The sequence below is a fragment of the Macaca thibetana genome, chromosome 13 (genome assembly GCF_024542745.1).
Source record: "Macaca thibetana thibetana isolate TM-01 chromosome 13, ASM2454274v1, whole genome shotgun sequence".
In the NCBI taxonomy this organism is placed as follows: domain Eukaryota; kingdom Metazoa; phylum Chordata; class Mammalia; order Primates; family Cercopithecidae; genus Macaca; species Macaca thibetana.
This window is the reverse complement of record NC_065590.1, coordinates 87340410-87357313: the sequence shown is the minus strand read 5'-3', so window position 1 is coordinate 87357313 and position 16904 is coordinate 87340410. Positions and strand designations below refer to the sequence as shown.

Sequence of the window (16904 nt, the reverse complement as noted above, 5' to 3'; positions counted from 1 at the left end):
AGAATTATTTTAAATAATTGCTAAAATAATATCCTATTCACTGGGAACAAATTATTTTTCAGGTTTCAAAATAAAATTATAATATTTCAAATCTACAGATATTAACATTTTCTAGAAAAATTAAAATCACCTACTTGAATGGCTTTACTATAATCAAGCACACCATCCATTGATCCAGAAGGGGTATCATCAACATGATAAATTCTGCAAAAAAGATCAGAATTTCAAAGAAAGTTTAAGTATAATTTATACTATTTCATAATCTCTAGAATAAACGACTAGATAACATCAATTAATACTTTTATTTATATAAAAATTCTGATTATTTTAGAGCATTCTCAACACAGTTAAATCTTCATGAAGATAAAAATTATCTACCAGGTGTTTACTAGTTATGCAAATGATATGCTCCTGAAAGCTGTACCAAAAACATATCTGAACATTGAATCATATATTCCCAATGAATTTCATTAAGCCCAGAGAGATATTTTACCTTACGCTCCATATGAACATCAGTGAAGAGTAACATCTAATTCACTAGCTTTCTCTGTTGTTTCTCCATAATTTCTCTTCTATCAGTGTGTTTAATGAAAGTAAACTTAAGTGGATTTAGGAGGTTCTAATTAATGGAACTTCTGCACTGAAGTAAAGAAGCTTTTCCTACCCTTTCCTGTATTAGGAAGAGGTATCACTTCTGGACATCCACTGTCTCTCTAGTACCGGTACCTGTATTATCATTTTTTAAATAAATTTAAGGGGTATAAAAGTACAGTTCTGTTATATGGATATATTGAGTAGTGGTGATGTCTGGGCTTTTAGTGCAACCATGACCCAAGTAATGTACATTGTACACATTAAGTAATTTCTTATCCCTTACCCCCTACAACCCTCCCACCCTTCTGAGTCTCCAATGTCTATTATTCCACATTCTATGTCCATGTGTACACATTATTTAGCTTCCACTGGTGACCTTTGGCAAATAATTTAAGCTCATGTGTCTGTTTCCTCTCTGTAAAACAAGAATAATGAGCACTGATTAGATTTATGAAAGTGTTTCACACATAAGAAGTACCCAATAAATGTTGGCTGTTATCACCATCATCAACTGTACTTTAGAGATGAGGAAACTGAGTTCTAGGGGGAACCTGCTCAAAGTTATTCAAACCAGCACACATATCCCAGGTAGAAATATAAGGAAATGCTGCCTTCTTGATTTAAACAAAAGTCAGAATCTCTTTAGCAGACTACAAGCAGACACTCTGGAGAGGATAGGCTTTTTGCCCCAACTTTGTCCTAAGATCTATGTTCTCCCACAAGATTGTAGGCCTCTGCTCATTACTGCTACCACGGTAAGTCCTACCAGCATGAGGACTACCACATGCTGCCCTCAAAGAAGCCAAAGGTTCTTTCCATTTGGTCTTCCAGCAACACTGAGAACACAAGATATAACATTTTTCAATGTTTTTTTCCTGCCTCCACATGAATTCGCATACCCAACATACTTTTACTGAGGATCCACCTCCTATCCTAGCACATGAGTGAGTCTTAAAGGGAAGACAAGGGGAGTCTGCATTAAGATCTCAAGGGTGTGAAGGAAGATAATGATTTGAAAAAACACCTAGCATTTCTGTCATGACTCTACCACTCACTTCCGCCAACACAGGCCTATGTTCCCATTAAGAATCCTTAGGTTAAAACATTCAACAAAATGCTTTACTTACAGGCTTAGAGTAACAGCAGCAGAACAGCAAACACAGAGTATCACTAATGGAGACAACATAACTTACAAAACACCGTAAATGCGTCTTCAGTTTGAGGGGAATCCCTCTATCCTGGCTTCTAACCTATCTACTATGTGGCAGAGCTCTTTTTACCCCACTTACTAGAAGTAATTCCAACTCCAGACTCCTTGGAAACCAGGGCAAGAAAAAGAAGCTAAGTCCCCAGTTCACCCCACCTAAAGACTTCTTCCATATGTGTGTCTAAAGGCCTGCCTTTCCTCTGGTCACTGATATTAGAATCACCCCACCCTCTTGGGAAGACCTATACCACTAACGTATAGGAATAAAGCCTTAGTTAGATCCTTGGATCTCAAGCAAACAATCATATTTTAGTATAGCATATTAACTCTAATCTGGTGGGAAGGGTGAGTGAGGACAGCCATTTCCTTATAAAAACACAGCCTTCCAATCTTTATCTCTAAGGGCTTTCTTTGATTACACCATGCCACCTCTCTTTATTTTAATAAATTTAAACACATAAATTTTAAAGATAATCAAATTAATTGAAAAAACATTTCTACTAATCAAGACACTACAGTTATTAAGCATGACAATTTATAATTACTATGTCTGACTTAAATGTGGTATGGTTGAGCTACTAAAAAGTATGTATCAAAAGATATACCTTTCTCTCCCTTCTTTTCGAGACCGTGTGATCTGATTAATTTCCAATGCTGTGAGCTTCTTTGCCACACGATATTGCCAGGTATAAAATGCTTCTTTCGAGGCTGCTATCACATGGGTTTTTGTCATTGCAACAAACAGTGGTACTGTTAAAAATAACATTAAGATAATTTACAGTTATACAGAATTGCAAAATGTTTGTGCTGCAAAGGCCTTTAGCAATCACGGAGTTCAACGCCTTATTTTACAGGCAATATACCCCCACATAGTCTCAAAATACCCACACACGGTCTCTGAAATCAGAAAAGAATCAAAAGCTTGTAGAATCATACAAAAATACTAACTCAAAATAAATCAAAGACTCAATTGCAAGAGCTAAAACCATAAACACTAAAAAGAAAACTTGGGAGTACATCTTTATGACCTTTGGTCAGGCAATAATTGGCTTCTTAGATATGACACCAAAAACACAAATGACAAGAGAAAAATTAGACAAATTGGAGTTCATTAAAATTAAAAATATTTGTGCTTCAAGGGACACTATCAAGAAAGAAAAGAAAAATCTCCCAAGTCCCTTCCTAAGGAATATATTCTTCTAAACAAATAATTTTTAATATTCCTAATATGTATTGGAAATATATTCTCCCAAGCAAATAGTTCTTTTCATCTGCCCCATTTCTTAGAGAATATTTAATTGAACTCCTACTGTATATCCTTTTATGAAGTAGATAGTCTCATCAAATCCATCTTATAGATAAATAAACAGAGGTTTAAAGAAGTAGAACAACTTGCCCAAGGTCACAAAACACAAAATAAACAATATAAAATTAAACACTCATACAAAATACATAAAAGCAAAAAACTCCTTCAAAAACAGATTATACTGTTTTCTGAATTCATGAACAATCAAAACAGTGTAAAACTTAATTTTTCTATTATAAATACTATGCAACGTAATCATTAATATGGCCGGAATAAAGACATAATGTTACTAGGAGGTACCATTTATAGAATTCTTGCCAGAGTGCAGACAAAGGGCATGTGAGGCAGCAAGAGACTTAGAAACTGAACAAAGAATTAGAAACTAGTCTGATAGTTCGATGTTAACTGAGTGTGTTAACAACTCAGGGATTCAAATTCAATAATTTTTATATGCTAAATAACTCAGTCCAACTGAGTAATTTTTTTAAAAATTCTTTTTTCACTGTAACTGTCAAGATTTTTTCATTCAAAATACTATTACCAACCTCTGGAGGGAGCTCAAAGCCTTTCTTGGAAGGAGCACTTTGCTGAAAGCCATGCATGGAGAATGACAGCAAAGCCTCCAGGGTATGCTCCTGCCAGGTCAGGCTGCACTCGCCTTTCCCTGACCTGGTCTTCACTAAATCTTAAGACATTTGTTAAATATTCAGTAAATTCCACTATGGATACTTGAATGCTGGTAACTATTACGCCCTTACTGTAATTTGAAGCAAGTTTGTATACCTTAACTGCTTTCTAATAAAATATCATGTTTTCCTAAGTATGTAAAAGCATTCTTCCAACCAATGTTTACCTACAATTATAAATTACACTCATGTTCCTTTCTTTTTGATAGAACCTAAATACTCACAAGGGTTTATCATTAGCCTGACTACTTCAAAATTAAAATGTTAGTGGTTCAAGGTAAGAGTCAGACTTCTTGGATTCAAATGACAGGCACTTGCTAATTCTGTGGTCTTGAATAAATTATTTGTTCTCTCTGAACATCAGTTTACTTACTGTAAGTTGCAGATAATAATAATGCCAACCCTACAGAGCTGTTTTAAAATTTAAGAGAGATAACAATATAAATATCATATAAACATACAGCATAGCACAGAGCCTGGCATAGAGTAAATGCTTAATAATACTTTTAAAAGACAGTATTTATTGAATGTTTAAAAATATACGACAGGCAGTGTTCTAAATATATAACATATATTAACTCACAACTTCCCTATAAGGTAAGCATTATTATCCTCATTCAGCAGATAAAGAAACTGAGGAATGTGAATTTGCCCATATCACACAGCTAGAAAGTAGTAGAGCTGGACACAAACCTGGTCAATCTGGCTCCAGAAACTGCTCTTAACTACTAGAGCAGACTGACCCTCACTAAGGATTAAGAAGTATTAGTTAGACATGGTTGCTATTATTCTTTTCATTTTTATCACCTACATAGGATTTTATAATAAAACTATATATAAATTCTCAGTTACTACAAAAAATACAAATATATCTGAAAAATATGTTCTTTTGAATCAGTAAGTTGGTGATTTCAGCAAATTCATATGGGTAGATAATCCTATCTATATATATTTTGCTAGATCTTTATTAAGATTCATCCCACCTAGACTAAGCTTCTACAAAAAGCAAAATAAAATTGTAACAGATACACTGTTTTAGGACAAGAATACAGCCTAGATGAAAGCCCTCCATGCCCTTTTTGACTGTTCAATATCTGAAAAGAAAAAAATTTAAAATATCTAGAAAGGTTATTGGATTTTTTTTTTTTTTTTTTTTTTTTTTTTTTTTTGAGGCGGGTTCTTGCTGTGTCATCCAGGCTGGAGTGCAGTGGCACGATCTTGGCTCAGTGCAACGTCTGCCTCCTGGGTTCAAGAGATTCCCCTGCCTCCGCCTCTCGAGTAGCTGGGATTACAGGTGCATGCCACCACGCCTGGCTAATTTTTGTATTTTTAGTAGAGATGGGGTTTTGCCATGTTGGCCAGGCTGGTCTCGAACTCCTGACCTCAGGTGATCTACCCGTCTCAGCCTCCCAAAGTGCTGGGATTACAGGAGTGAGCCACCGTGCCCAGCTTGGAAAAAAAGTTTTTAAGAAAATAATTATGCTTTCATTAACTGAACTTTGTAATGCTAATAGGCAGTCATTACTAGCCAAGCAAGAATGTAAAATAATTTAAAACAATCTTGGAATTCACATATAAATAAAACCTGCTTGTAATATTTTAATGCTAAGGCCTGAAATAAATGCCGACATCTGTAATGTTCACCCACTTTCCCATTTATTCATTTCTCAGTCCTTTCAAGTGCCGGTGAATTGAAATTTCACTGAAATGTTTTCATCAAATTAACTCTCTCTGAAATATATGGAAAACCTAGTGCACATGTTAGATACCAGCACTAGAAAGCTGCCCATGTGCTCCCACTAAAACGGCTGCAGCATAGGCAAACGGGTACTTGATGGCCACTTTCTATGCCTTCATTCCTCTGCAAATGCCGTTTTCTTTCCTTGAAATGTCACCTAAAGAAACACTTATTTTTCGAATTTCAGCTCAAATGAAACCTTCTCTAAGTAGAAAGATGTCTCTGACATCCTTATACACCAATAACCATTTGCCTGGCACCGAGGGCAATACCTAGCACGCACCCAGGGCAATACCTCGCACGCAGTAGGGAAGCAGTAAATCACTGTTCAATGAATTAACTAGGCTTTAATTATTTGTTCAGAAATCCCACAGGAAATGTTATAATTAATTTCTTATTATTCCCAGTGACCAGTAGTACCTGAAACAGTGTATACTCATTGATAGTTTGCTAAATAAATGAATCATCATTTTTTATTTACATGATAGAAAATTTCCATGCATTCAATAAACATTTATTATGGGCCAAGGCAGTGTTAGGTCATGGGGATACAGAAGTTAATTACACATAGATCTTTAAAAAGTTCAAAGTCTAGTGGGGAAGATAGATAAGAAAATTAATAAGCACGGTGCAGGTTAAGAGGTATTTTGGATGGAAGCACACCAAAGGTATTATGAGTGCTCAAGAAAAGAGCACCAAAAAAGGATACCTAACTCTCATGTGTAGAGTATAACAGAGTACCACAAACTACACTTCTATAACAATCTATAAAGTTCTTTTTTAAAGTTTCTACAAAAATTGTAAAGAGTAGATGGTAAAAGAAAAATAATAAATCCTAAATTCTAGAAGAGTAGCACTCATATATTTTTTTTGTTTTAGCCTCCAGTCCTCATAAACATTTGGCATAGAAACTTTAAAAAGGAATTTTACAGGATATGTATGAAACAAAAATGTTGAGTCTTTGGCTGTGTTCGCTGCAGGCCAATGAAAGAACTGTTTGTTAAAATCTCAGCCAGCGAGACTACAAAAAAAAAAGTTTTGAGACTCAAAAATACAAATAATCATGCCCTCAAGTATTTGCCATTTTATGAAGAAGGATTTACATTTGCTTTATTTTAAAAAACAGTCTACCTGTGATAAAAATTACTTTGAGATTAACCCTATCACCATTATGATTCTATGTTAAAACTTTAGATATTAAAAGAAAAAGTGGCCGGGCGCGGTGGCTCAAGCCTGTAATCCCAGCACTTTGGGAGGCCGAGACGGGCGGATCACGAGGTCAGGAGATCGAGACCATCCTGGCTAACACGGTGAAACCCCGTCTCTACTAAAAATACAAAAAAAAAAAAAAAACTAGCCGGGCGAGGTGGCGGGCGCCTGTAGTCCCAGCTACTCGGGAGGCTGAGGCAGGAGAATGGCGTAAACCCGGGAGGCAGAGCTTGCAGTGAGCCGAGATCCGGCCACTGCACTCCAGCCTGGGCGACAGAGCGAGACTCCGTCTCAAAAAAAAAAAAAAAAAAAAAAAAGAAAAAGTATATAATCTGAAGACTGACAAAATTTACCTCTTAAAGACTATTATGCTTCTAGTAAACAAGAGATATTTATGTGAAGAGAGTCTGTAATAATTTTAAGCTAAGCTTTTTAACAAGGAACATTAATGTGTATATATATATGTGTGTATATAAACATATACATATATAAAACATATAAACATGTCTATGTAGCAATGAATGTAAGACACGAAGTTGAAATGTGTCAATATATCTAAGTGAGTAGGTTATCAAGACCCTATAAAGTCTTTGAGGTCATTATTTCTCATATTTGCTTTTATCACCCAAAGAGCTTAGCAAAATGCAAACACTCAAAAGGCAACAGGCATTAATATTTAATTGCTTAGGCTAAATGTCCAATCTGAAAAAAAATGACTAGTTCTCAGGTTCTCAGGAATAATGCAATGGGTTTTTAATTTCTTAGATTTAATAATTTTTGCAATACTGTATCCAATATACTACCATACACATTAAAAGAAAATCATTACTTTTGGAAGTTACAGTGAAATGGCAACAAAATACTTGTTAATGATTTTTAATAATCTACTTAGAATAAGATTTGGAATTTTTAATGGGTTACTTTTATAGTTATTGGGTAGAGGGAATAGTAAATCTAAAGTAACAAATGTCCTTTGAAAACAAAGAGTCAGGAATTTTTTAAACTGTCCCTATTAATAGACTCATTTCATTAGAAAAATCTGGAAAGGGCAAACTCACTTTTACAAGCAGCTAAAGTGTTTTTATGGAAGAGAGGTATTTACAAGCAGTTTATTAATAATAAAAGTGGTTTAATAGCAAAATTCTTTCTATAATCCTGTTTATTACATACTAATCATTACACTGCATACCAATTCCTACACAATTATATTTCCCATTTAAAGCGAATGATGGTACCATAGCAGTTGTGAAATTATAGTGGATTTTAGATACAGTAACCTTATAATTTACTGTCTTAACCAGGATGCTTTTGAGAGCAAAATGGGGTATTAAGAATTCTATCATGGTAACAGATATAAACTGGTACTGGATCTGACAAAGTAGGAAGTACGGTCTTCCTCGTTTTAGAAAACACCATTCTAATTAATAATACCAGTGTTAGGTTTTTAAATTAGTGTTACAAATAAAATCTGATTGGAAAAGAAATAAATATTAACATTTCCTTACCAATATCAATGTATTTGGGATCCAAGGGAGTACCAATAGAATTACAAAGAACTAGCACAAACTGTGAACAAATAAAACAAAAAGTATCAGATCTCCTGCTTATGAATAATAAAGGAAATGTGCTTAATATAATCATGCTTATCTCTTTTTCAAATATTGTTAACTGGGAAATAACTGATGAAACTGTTAGGTACAAAAAATAGCAGACAAAAAGAAAAATGATTTACAGCATTAAAGATCAATTAATACTAAACCAAGGCTGCTTTCTCAATGTAATGGAGTAAATGGTTTTCAAGAAGACACAAGAAACACAAGTACTCTGGCTATTTTTCAACATTTATACAAGCGGTCTTCAAAAAGTTTATGGAAAATGTGTATTGTGAAAAAATATGCATGGATTTAAAAATTGTTTGCATCAAAATAAACGTGTACTAACTTGTTAACACATGTCTGAACAGGATCTAGTTTGAAGCACTAAGAAGGAGATGGTAGCAGTTTGAAAAAAAGCCCTGGAAAGCAACATTAATTCTGCTAAAATTGAAGCAAGAAAAAACATCAAATTTATGGTGCAGCTTGGGTGGAAGAATGGTGAAATCATCAATCCTTTATGAAAAGCTTATGGGGACAATGCCCCAAAGAAATCAGCAGTTTACAAATGGACAACTCATTTTCCAAAGGGACAAGACAAAGTAAAGATGAAACCTGCAACAGCAGACCATCCATGTCAATTTGCAAGGAAAAAATTAATCTCATCTTGTTTCTGCCCTAATTGAAGAGGACTAACAATTAACAGCAGAAACAATAGTCAACACCATAGACATCTCAATTGGTTCAGTTCACACAATTCTGACTGAAAAATTTAAGTTAAGCCAACTTCCCACTCAATGGGTGCCAAATCGGTTGCACCCAGATCAGCTGCACACAGGAGCAGAGCAGTCAACAGAAATTTCAAACAGGTGGTATCAAGAACCTGAGGAATTTCTTCAAAAATTGCAACAGGAGATGAAACATGGCTTTACCTGTATGATCCTGAATGCAAGGCACAATCAAAACAATGGTTACCAAGAGGTGGAAATGGTCCAGTCAAAGCAAAAGCAGACTGCCAAGAGCAAAGGTCATGGCGACAGTTTTCAGGGATGCTCAAGGCATTTTGCTTGTTGACTTTCTGAAGGGCCAAAGGACAATAATGTCCACTTATTATGAGAATGTCTTGAGAAAGTTAGCCAAAGCTTTAGCAGAAAAATGCCTGGGAAAACTTCACCAGAGTCTCTCCCCAGCATGACAATGCTCCTGCTCATTCTATTCATCAAACAAGGGCAATTTTGCAAGAGTTTCAGCGGGAAATCATTAGGCATCCACTTTGCAGTACTGATTTGGCTTCAGGCTTCCTTTTGTTTCCTAATCTTAAAAAATCCTTAAAGGGTACCCATTTATCTTTAGTTAATAATGTAAAAAAGACTGCATTGACATGGTTAAATTCCTAGGACCCTCAGTTCTTTAGGGATGGACTATAATATCTGGTATCATTGCTTACAAAAATGTCTTGACCTTGATGGAGCTTATGTTGAAAAATAAAGTTTCTATTTTTATTTTTATCTGTTAATTACATTTTTCCATGAACTTTCTGAAGTCCCCTCATATTTCTAAAGTTTCTGATCAGCTATAACCTCAAAACTCATTTTTATCCTATGATCAGTTATATAAGAGCTAATTTCATTTGTTACCGTTGCACCAAATGTCTCCATCTCGTTCTCCTCCTTGGAAGCAATATATAAATGACATGAGAAATTCAGAAAAATTCAGTTAACTCAAAAAAGACATGATTCAACCTAATGAAAATGGCTTATAGACAAATAATCATCAATGACCAATATTAGGAAAATAATCAAGCATAATGCACATTTTACATCATATTGTTTTAAAGTGATCATTTCCTTTTTCTTACTGTTAGTCTCTGTTTCTGTATCTTGTACTAAGAATATTATTCTACTTAGATGTTTTTCCTGACTAGAACAATTTCAAATAAACCAGTTCTTTATGCACTATTAACTCACTTTCTTTTTTCAGCATTCGATTAAAATTTGTTTAATTACTCAAAACATCTCAGGTACCCCATAGACAATATACATCTACTATTACCCATAACATTTTTTAAAAACTAAAAAGAACTCACTGAATTAATTTCATAAATATAAACCAAATAATAAAAATTATATTTTAAAAAATCATAATTTACTCTTCTACTACTTAAAATAAGCTTATTTACTGTCACAAAATACCACAAATAAATTGCATTTTTTAAATATATGTTTCATTTTTATCAGTTATACATGCTAGTAGTTTCAAAAATCAAATAGATCCACAAGGCTTCTTACTAAAAAATGGCAGTTCCCCCTAAGTTCACATTTCCTGCTCCCTTTACTGATCCTTTTGCTATTACCTCCACAAATCTAAGTAACGTGTTTACACTGCTACTTGTTTTATTTCAATTTAGTCCATTAGCTCTTGCCTCCCCACTACAAATGACAAGTATTTAGCTTCCTTTCATTCCCTTTTCTACCCCATCCCTTCCACACAGGGGCACATCCCTCTCTCTATTTTTAATGCCATTTTGTCAGATCAAAATTTAGGGTTGAGTATGTTTATTATACTTCAGTTAAAAGGTGTTTTAAGTTTTAAAAGGGTGATTACATCATTTTGACTATGTAAATGCTATTCACAACTCAGTCGTCAAGTATATCATGATTTATTTTCTTTTCAAGCATATTCTTTCTCTGTAGTTGATAACTGTATTTTTTCTCTTTGATTCATCTTCTAGGGGCTTATTACTAATGCAAATCCCCAATAATCCCTGAATTATGTATATCTTGCTGCAAGGGCTCAAACATATCAGGTAGTCTATTAATGTCATCCCCCTGAATTTCTCTTGGAGCCTTCTGACCTTCTCTCATCTGACTCACTGGACATGCTGCACCACAGTCAGCTGGTACACTCTTCCTCACTGGTGTCTACTCTACTGTTTCTTCTGCTTTCTTGGTTTATTCCTCATTTTGTTAGACTATTTCCTAAAGTAACTTCCTAAGATAGGGAAGCTTGGAAGGGAAATTTTTAGTGAGTTACACATCTAAAAATGTCTGTATTCTACTTATTTATTTATTTATTTACTTACTTTGAGACAAAGTATCACTCTGTCACCCAGGCTGGAGTGCAGTAGCGTGATTTCGGCCCACTGCAACCTCCGCCTCCTGGGTTCAAGCAGTTCTCCTGCTTCAAGCTCCTGAGTAGCTGGGACTACAGGCGCACGCTGCCATGCCTGGCTATTTTTTCTATTTTAGTAGAGATGGGGTTTCACCGTGTTGCCCAGGCTGGTCTCGAACTCCTGAGCTCAGGCAATCCACCCACCTTGGCCTCCCAAAGTGGTCTGTTCACTCTTTTTAGAAATATTGTTGAAATGCTAAGCTTCCGGGACTGGTCCTCTAATTTTATCCTTTCACTCCTATTTTCCATTTCCTTGTCCTTTTGCTTCACTTTACAGGTGTTTTCCTTCATTTTACCTTCTAATCCTCCAGCCAAAGTTTTCATTATGGTCATCATACTTTTAGTTTCCAAAAACTTCCTCTTCTATAGTATCCTTTTCTTATTTGATGGATGTAATATCTCTTAACTCTCTGAAGGTAATACTGATGGTTCTTTCGAAACAATTTTTTTTCTTTTGAGATAGAGTCTCACTTTCGCCCAGGTTGGAGTGCAATGGCACGATCCTGGCTCACTGCAACCTCCGCCTCCCGGGTTCAAGCAATTCTCCTGCCTCAGCCTCCTGAGTAGCTGGGATTACAGGCGTGCGCCACCATGCCCAGCTAATTTTGTAAATTTAGTAGAGACAGGGTTTCACCATGTTAGCCAGGCTGATCTCGAACTCCTGACCTCAGGTAATCCGCCCGCCTCGATCTCTCAAAGTGCTGGGATTACAGGCGTGAGCCATCACGTCTAGCCCCAAAATAATGTTTTTCAGACGTGTCCTTCCTGCACAGTCTTTGCTTCTTCCAAGTTCATTTCTACTTGTGTTTAGCTGCCTTTCTCAAATGTCTGGTAATCTTTGTCTAACTGCTTATATTTAAGAGTCAGACATTGAAACGCTGTTTGGAACAGAGTTGTCTATAAGTGAGCCTCACTGACTGGTGTCTTTACTGTAAGGTGATGTAAGGTGATGGGCAGGGCTACTTCCTTGGGGACTCCCGATCTCAGTATCTTTAGAAGGCTTTTCTCTTGAACAGGTCGAGTTCTCTTGAGAAGACTTCCCACCTCAAAGCTCAATGCTTGGCTGCCAGTGTTCTGGGAACCAGGTAGGAAAAGAAGACTGGGGTCATGTTGAATAGGAAACTTTTAATGTAATTGTCCTGTTTTCAGCAGAGTTCCCCCATCCTCAGCTCTGCTTGATGCTCTTCAGCGCAGACTCTTTGATCCTCTCTGGAGAGTAAACCCCAGTTGTTGCAGGTGGCAGAAGGGCAGCTGCCTACGGACTCAGTATAGGGGAGTGGGATCTCCTTCTTATGTTTTTTTAAAAAGTTTTCTCTTTTCTGCATAATCTCTGGTACTTCCAAATTGCTTTTATGCTTGTTTCTTTCTCCTACCAGGTACCCCCAAGTCCTGTGCCTCTTTGGGATCCCGTGATATAAGCCAGTTGCCTCTGTTTTCTCCCTGAATGGCTTATGATTCAGCTTTCTTAGGTCTGCTAAGGTAATTACCGCTAATCCACCTACTCTAACCTACAAAATGTTGTTGCCATTTCCTTTCCCTTTCTGGTCCCTATGGGCTTATGACTTTTTAAGAAACATCTTTACTGTCATTTAGCAAGTTTCAGGAGAGAACACCATCAAACATGGCTGTTCAAAGAGTCACCTTTAAGAAAAAACTCTTTACTTTTTAACAGAATAAAATAATTGATAACACAGCTAAAGACATCGGTAGTCCTTTTCAGAAATATTTACATACTTCTGCAAATATTTAAGTTGTTAGTATACTTTTTTAAAAGACATACTTATATTATTTATGTTATGCTATGATATATTAATTTTTAAAGCAATATAACTCCAAATAAAAGTAGATTTCTCAATGTCAAAAGCTACCCAAACTGTCATAAGTGTTCATTGCTGCATAATTTCTTCAGCATTTATGCATAGTAGACATCTGGATGTTCATTTTTGCTCATGAAATTTTAACTTGAAAAAGGACTGTGGTATTTTAAATATATTTCAGAAACAAAAAGCTTCAGTATTGAACCAGTCAGTATGAATTGCCGTGTGATTAGCTGCTTGAAGAAAAAAAAATCAGGGACACGGCATCAATGGAGTCACAGAGTTTTCCAAAATTGGTCTAGACCAATATGGCCAACAGACCAAATGTTTTGATGTACTTGCCAGTGTAGAGGCCATGCTTGAGAAGGTAGAAAAATATAACCCAATTCTGCCAAGCAGTTAGCCCATCTATGTCTTAAGATATCAAGAAACACCTACCTGAGGATGATTTTCATCAGCTTTTGTAGCCAAAATGCAGAAATCGCCACAGGTAGTAATAGAAATGAGACCCTTCACATATTTAACATGTTTTTCATTGTTTTTTGTATCCCAGAAGACAACACAGTGCTCTGGACGATCAGGTCTGGTATATGCATAAACCACAGTATTTGAGCAATAACCCCACTAGGAAGAAAGGAAGGAGGAAAGGGAAGGAGTTTGAAAGGCAGAAGAATTATTTAGCATTAGGAAGGAAAATAGTATTATTTTATTTTTACTCTCGAAATATTGCAGATATTTATCACTGCTGACAAAATATATTCTTCAGAAATAGAAGACAGATTCAACCTTTTATAAAAATAATAGAGATTTATAAAACAAAGAATGTACTGCAAATATAAATTTAGTTTGTCTAACTTTCCTTATTTTAATTGGTAAGATTTAAGCTTCAATGGTAAAAAATTTTCAATTATCAATAATAGCTGCTGGAGAGGGGACAACAGGTAGCATGATCCCTGTCAAAGTTTCAATTCTGGATCTCCAAGTCAAAATTCAAAAATAGTCACTTTGCCTTTTTACCCCATCCATATTTTTTATATTTGCTTTTATCAGAGTAATATATTCACATAATATATGGTCAAATAATCCTACCTGGCTTATTTAAAACAAAAACAAATGCAGAACCCCCTGCCAAATTTCCTGTCTGGAATGGCCGTGTACAACTTCTTTCACTGCAACTGTTCCGGCATTTATTTCTGAATCACATTATCTATTGATTATGGAACTTACACACTTACAGCTTTCCCTTCTAATCCTCCCAACATGTTTATATTTAATTTTGAATTAAAAAATGAAAATATATAAATTATATTAAAAATATAAAAAATAAAATAATATGTTGATATTACCATGATTGTGTCTACCATTCAAACTAAGCTAAACCATGTTTAGCTTTTTGTATCCTGATTACTTTCTAAAATACATTTTTTACTTTAAAATAGTTTTAGATGGACAGAAAAGTTGCAAAGATAGCACAGAGTTCCCATATACCCCTCATCCATTTCCCTTATTGTTAACATTTTACATTACCGTGGTATATTTGTCACAACTAGGAAATCAACATCATACTTTATTTAGATTTCATTAGTTTTTCCCGAATGTCCTTTTACTATTCCAGAATCCCATTTGGGATACTTAGACTTAGTCATGTCACCTTAGGCTCCTCTGGGGTGTGACAATTTATCAGTCTTTCCTTGTTTTTAATGACCTCAACAGTTTTGAGGAGTACTGGTCAAGTATTTTGTAGACTGTCCCTCAATTTGGGTTTGTCTGATGTTTTTCTCATGCTTAGATTGGACTTCAGGTTTTTAGGAAGACCAGCACAGAACTGAAGTGCACTTCTTTATCATTCCTAATGATGTTAACCTTTATCACTTGGCCAAGGTTGGATTGCCAAGTTTCACCAATATAAAGCTACTTTATTTTTTTCCCCTCTCCATACCCTACTCTTTGGAAACTAAGTGTAGCCACACTCAAGCCAGGGGAACAGGGGACTATGTTCCACCTCCTGGAGAAGGCAATACCTAAGTAAACTGGAATAATTCTGTAAGGAAGATTTGTTTCTTCTCTCCCATTTATTTATTTATTCAAATAATCCATCTATATCAGCATCAACTCTTGGCATTTATACTTTGGGTCACAATAAAATAATACATCATTTATTTGATTCTTCAAAGTGCTCCAGCTTTGGCCATTGGGAGGCTCTTTCATGTTCTTTTGACATTCCCCCATCCTTTTGTTGTCTGAGCACTTCCTTACTTGCTGGGACTATAAACTGTTTCAGGCTTACCTTGTATTTTCCCTGCCCTAGTCCTAGAATCAGCCATTTCTCTAAGGTCCTTTACCTTTTAAAAATTAAATATAGAAGATTTTTATAACAAATAGTCTACCAGATCAATCTCATATTTGAGAGCTTGCTTTTGGATCAAATGTTAAATTCAAGATAAAATACTGATTATATATTACGTTGCTTATTCTCATTTTCTCCTTCTAATCTATTCTCTGCCCTTCTCTACCCTGCTGTGAGCCTTGCAGCCTAGTTTCTATGAACTCCATCACCTGGGCTACCTGGCCATCTGGCTCCCCATTGGGTTTCGCCAATAGAAAGCACCAGCAAGTGGAGAGGTGAGTTGGAATATTTATTCCCCAAATCCCTCTCTGCCTGGCCGGTTGGCATGGTCTGGGCTCCTGCAGAGCAGCCCCTCTTGCACAGCCACAGCTCTTGTGGGTTCCAGGAGCCTGACTCCCTTGTCTTGCCCCTTCAGGCCCAGGGCTGGTGATGGCTTCTCATTGATGCTAATCTTTGGGTGCTACTTTTTATCATTCCTTGCTGTTCCCCTTAGTCCTGCCCATATCTCTGTAATAAGCCTTTCATCAGTCTCTCTTCAATTACTCCTTTGAGTGTACCATCTATTTCTGGCTAAGACATTGACTCATGGAGTAATTTTACTAACTATACATAGTATTCTAGAAAAGTTTACTAGGTCTGAGGTCTTTACACAAAAAGGCTTCCTTTCTGCTAGCTCCTAAAACAAGAGAGCTTTGAATACACTTTGAGCGATAGTAAGAAACACTGTTTATTTTACAACTGCTGTTAATATTTACCTTATAATTAGGTCGAATGTTTGCAAAATATATAAAGGAATCAACAGCTAGTGCAATTTTCAGTCCACCTCCTTCCCAAGATAGTGCAGATATTTCCTTCCCAGGAACTTTCAAAGTACCCAGATGCTGAAAAAGAAAGTTATCTTTAACCTAAAGTATAACAATTAAATACAAATTACCACCAATCACTTCATAGAGGTCAAAAGTGGTATGAACATTATTTTGTGAAAAGTTACTACTCACTTTAAAATCACGTTTCTTGAATTTTTATAATGAAAAACATGCATATAAGAAAAACTTACAAACTATATCCAAAGAATTCAATAGCAAATTTCATCAAATCTAAAATGCCATAGACTGAAACATGCATTTTTATGTACAACTAAGGAAAGGAAAAAACACATTGCTAATTAAAATATAGCAACTTTGATTATAAGATGCCTCCTCATTTTAAGTTGTAAAAAATTACATTTCTTAGAATC

General features: G+C 35.6%; 1 protein-coding gene across 4 annotated transcripts in view; it reads right to left on the bottom strand.

Moving 5' to 3' along the window:
- Positions 1 to 16904, bottom strand: part of WDR35 (WD repeat domain 35) — a 69870-nt gene that overhangs the window by 31701 nt on the left and 21265 nt on the right. For 3 of the 4 annotated variants that reach the window (XM_050754164.1, XM_050754163.1, XM_050754167.1), the window contains 6 exons: positions 16423 to 16548; positions 13759 to 13944; positions 9970 to 10002; positions 8246 to 8306; positions 2407 to 2551; positions 135 to 204 (listed from right to left, as the gene is read on the bottom strand). In XM_050754164.1, coding sequence (XP_050610121.1) covers positions 135 to 204; positions 2407 to 2551; positions 8246 to 8306; positions 9970 to 10002; positions 13759 to 13944; positions 16423 to 16548 — 621 coding nt within the window. The remainder of the gene's footprint in view (positions 1 to 134; positions 205 to 2406; positions 2552 to 8245; positions 8307 to 9969; positions 10003 to 13758; positions 13945 to 16422; positions 16549 to 16904) is intronic. The other variant, XM_050754165.1, reaches the window with a different exon arrangement.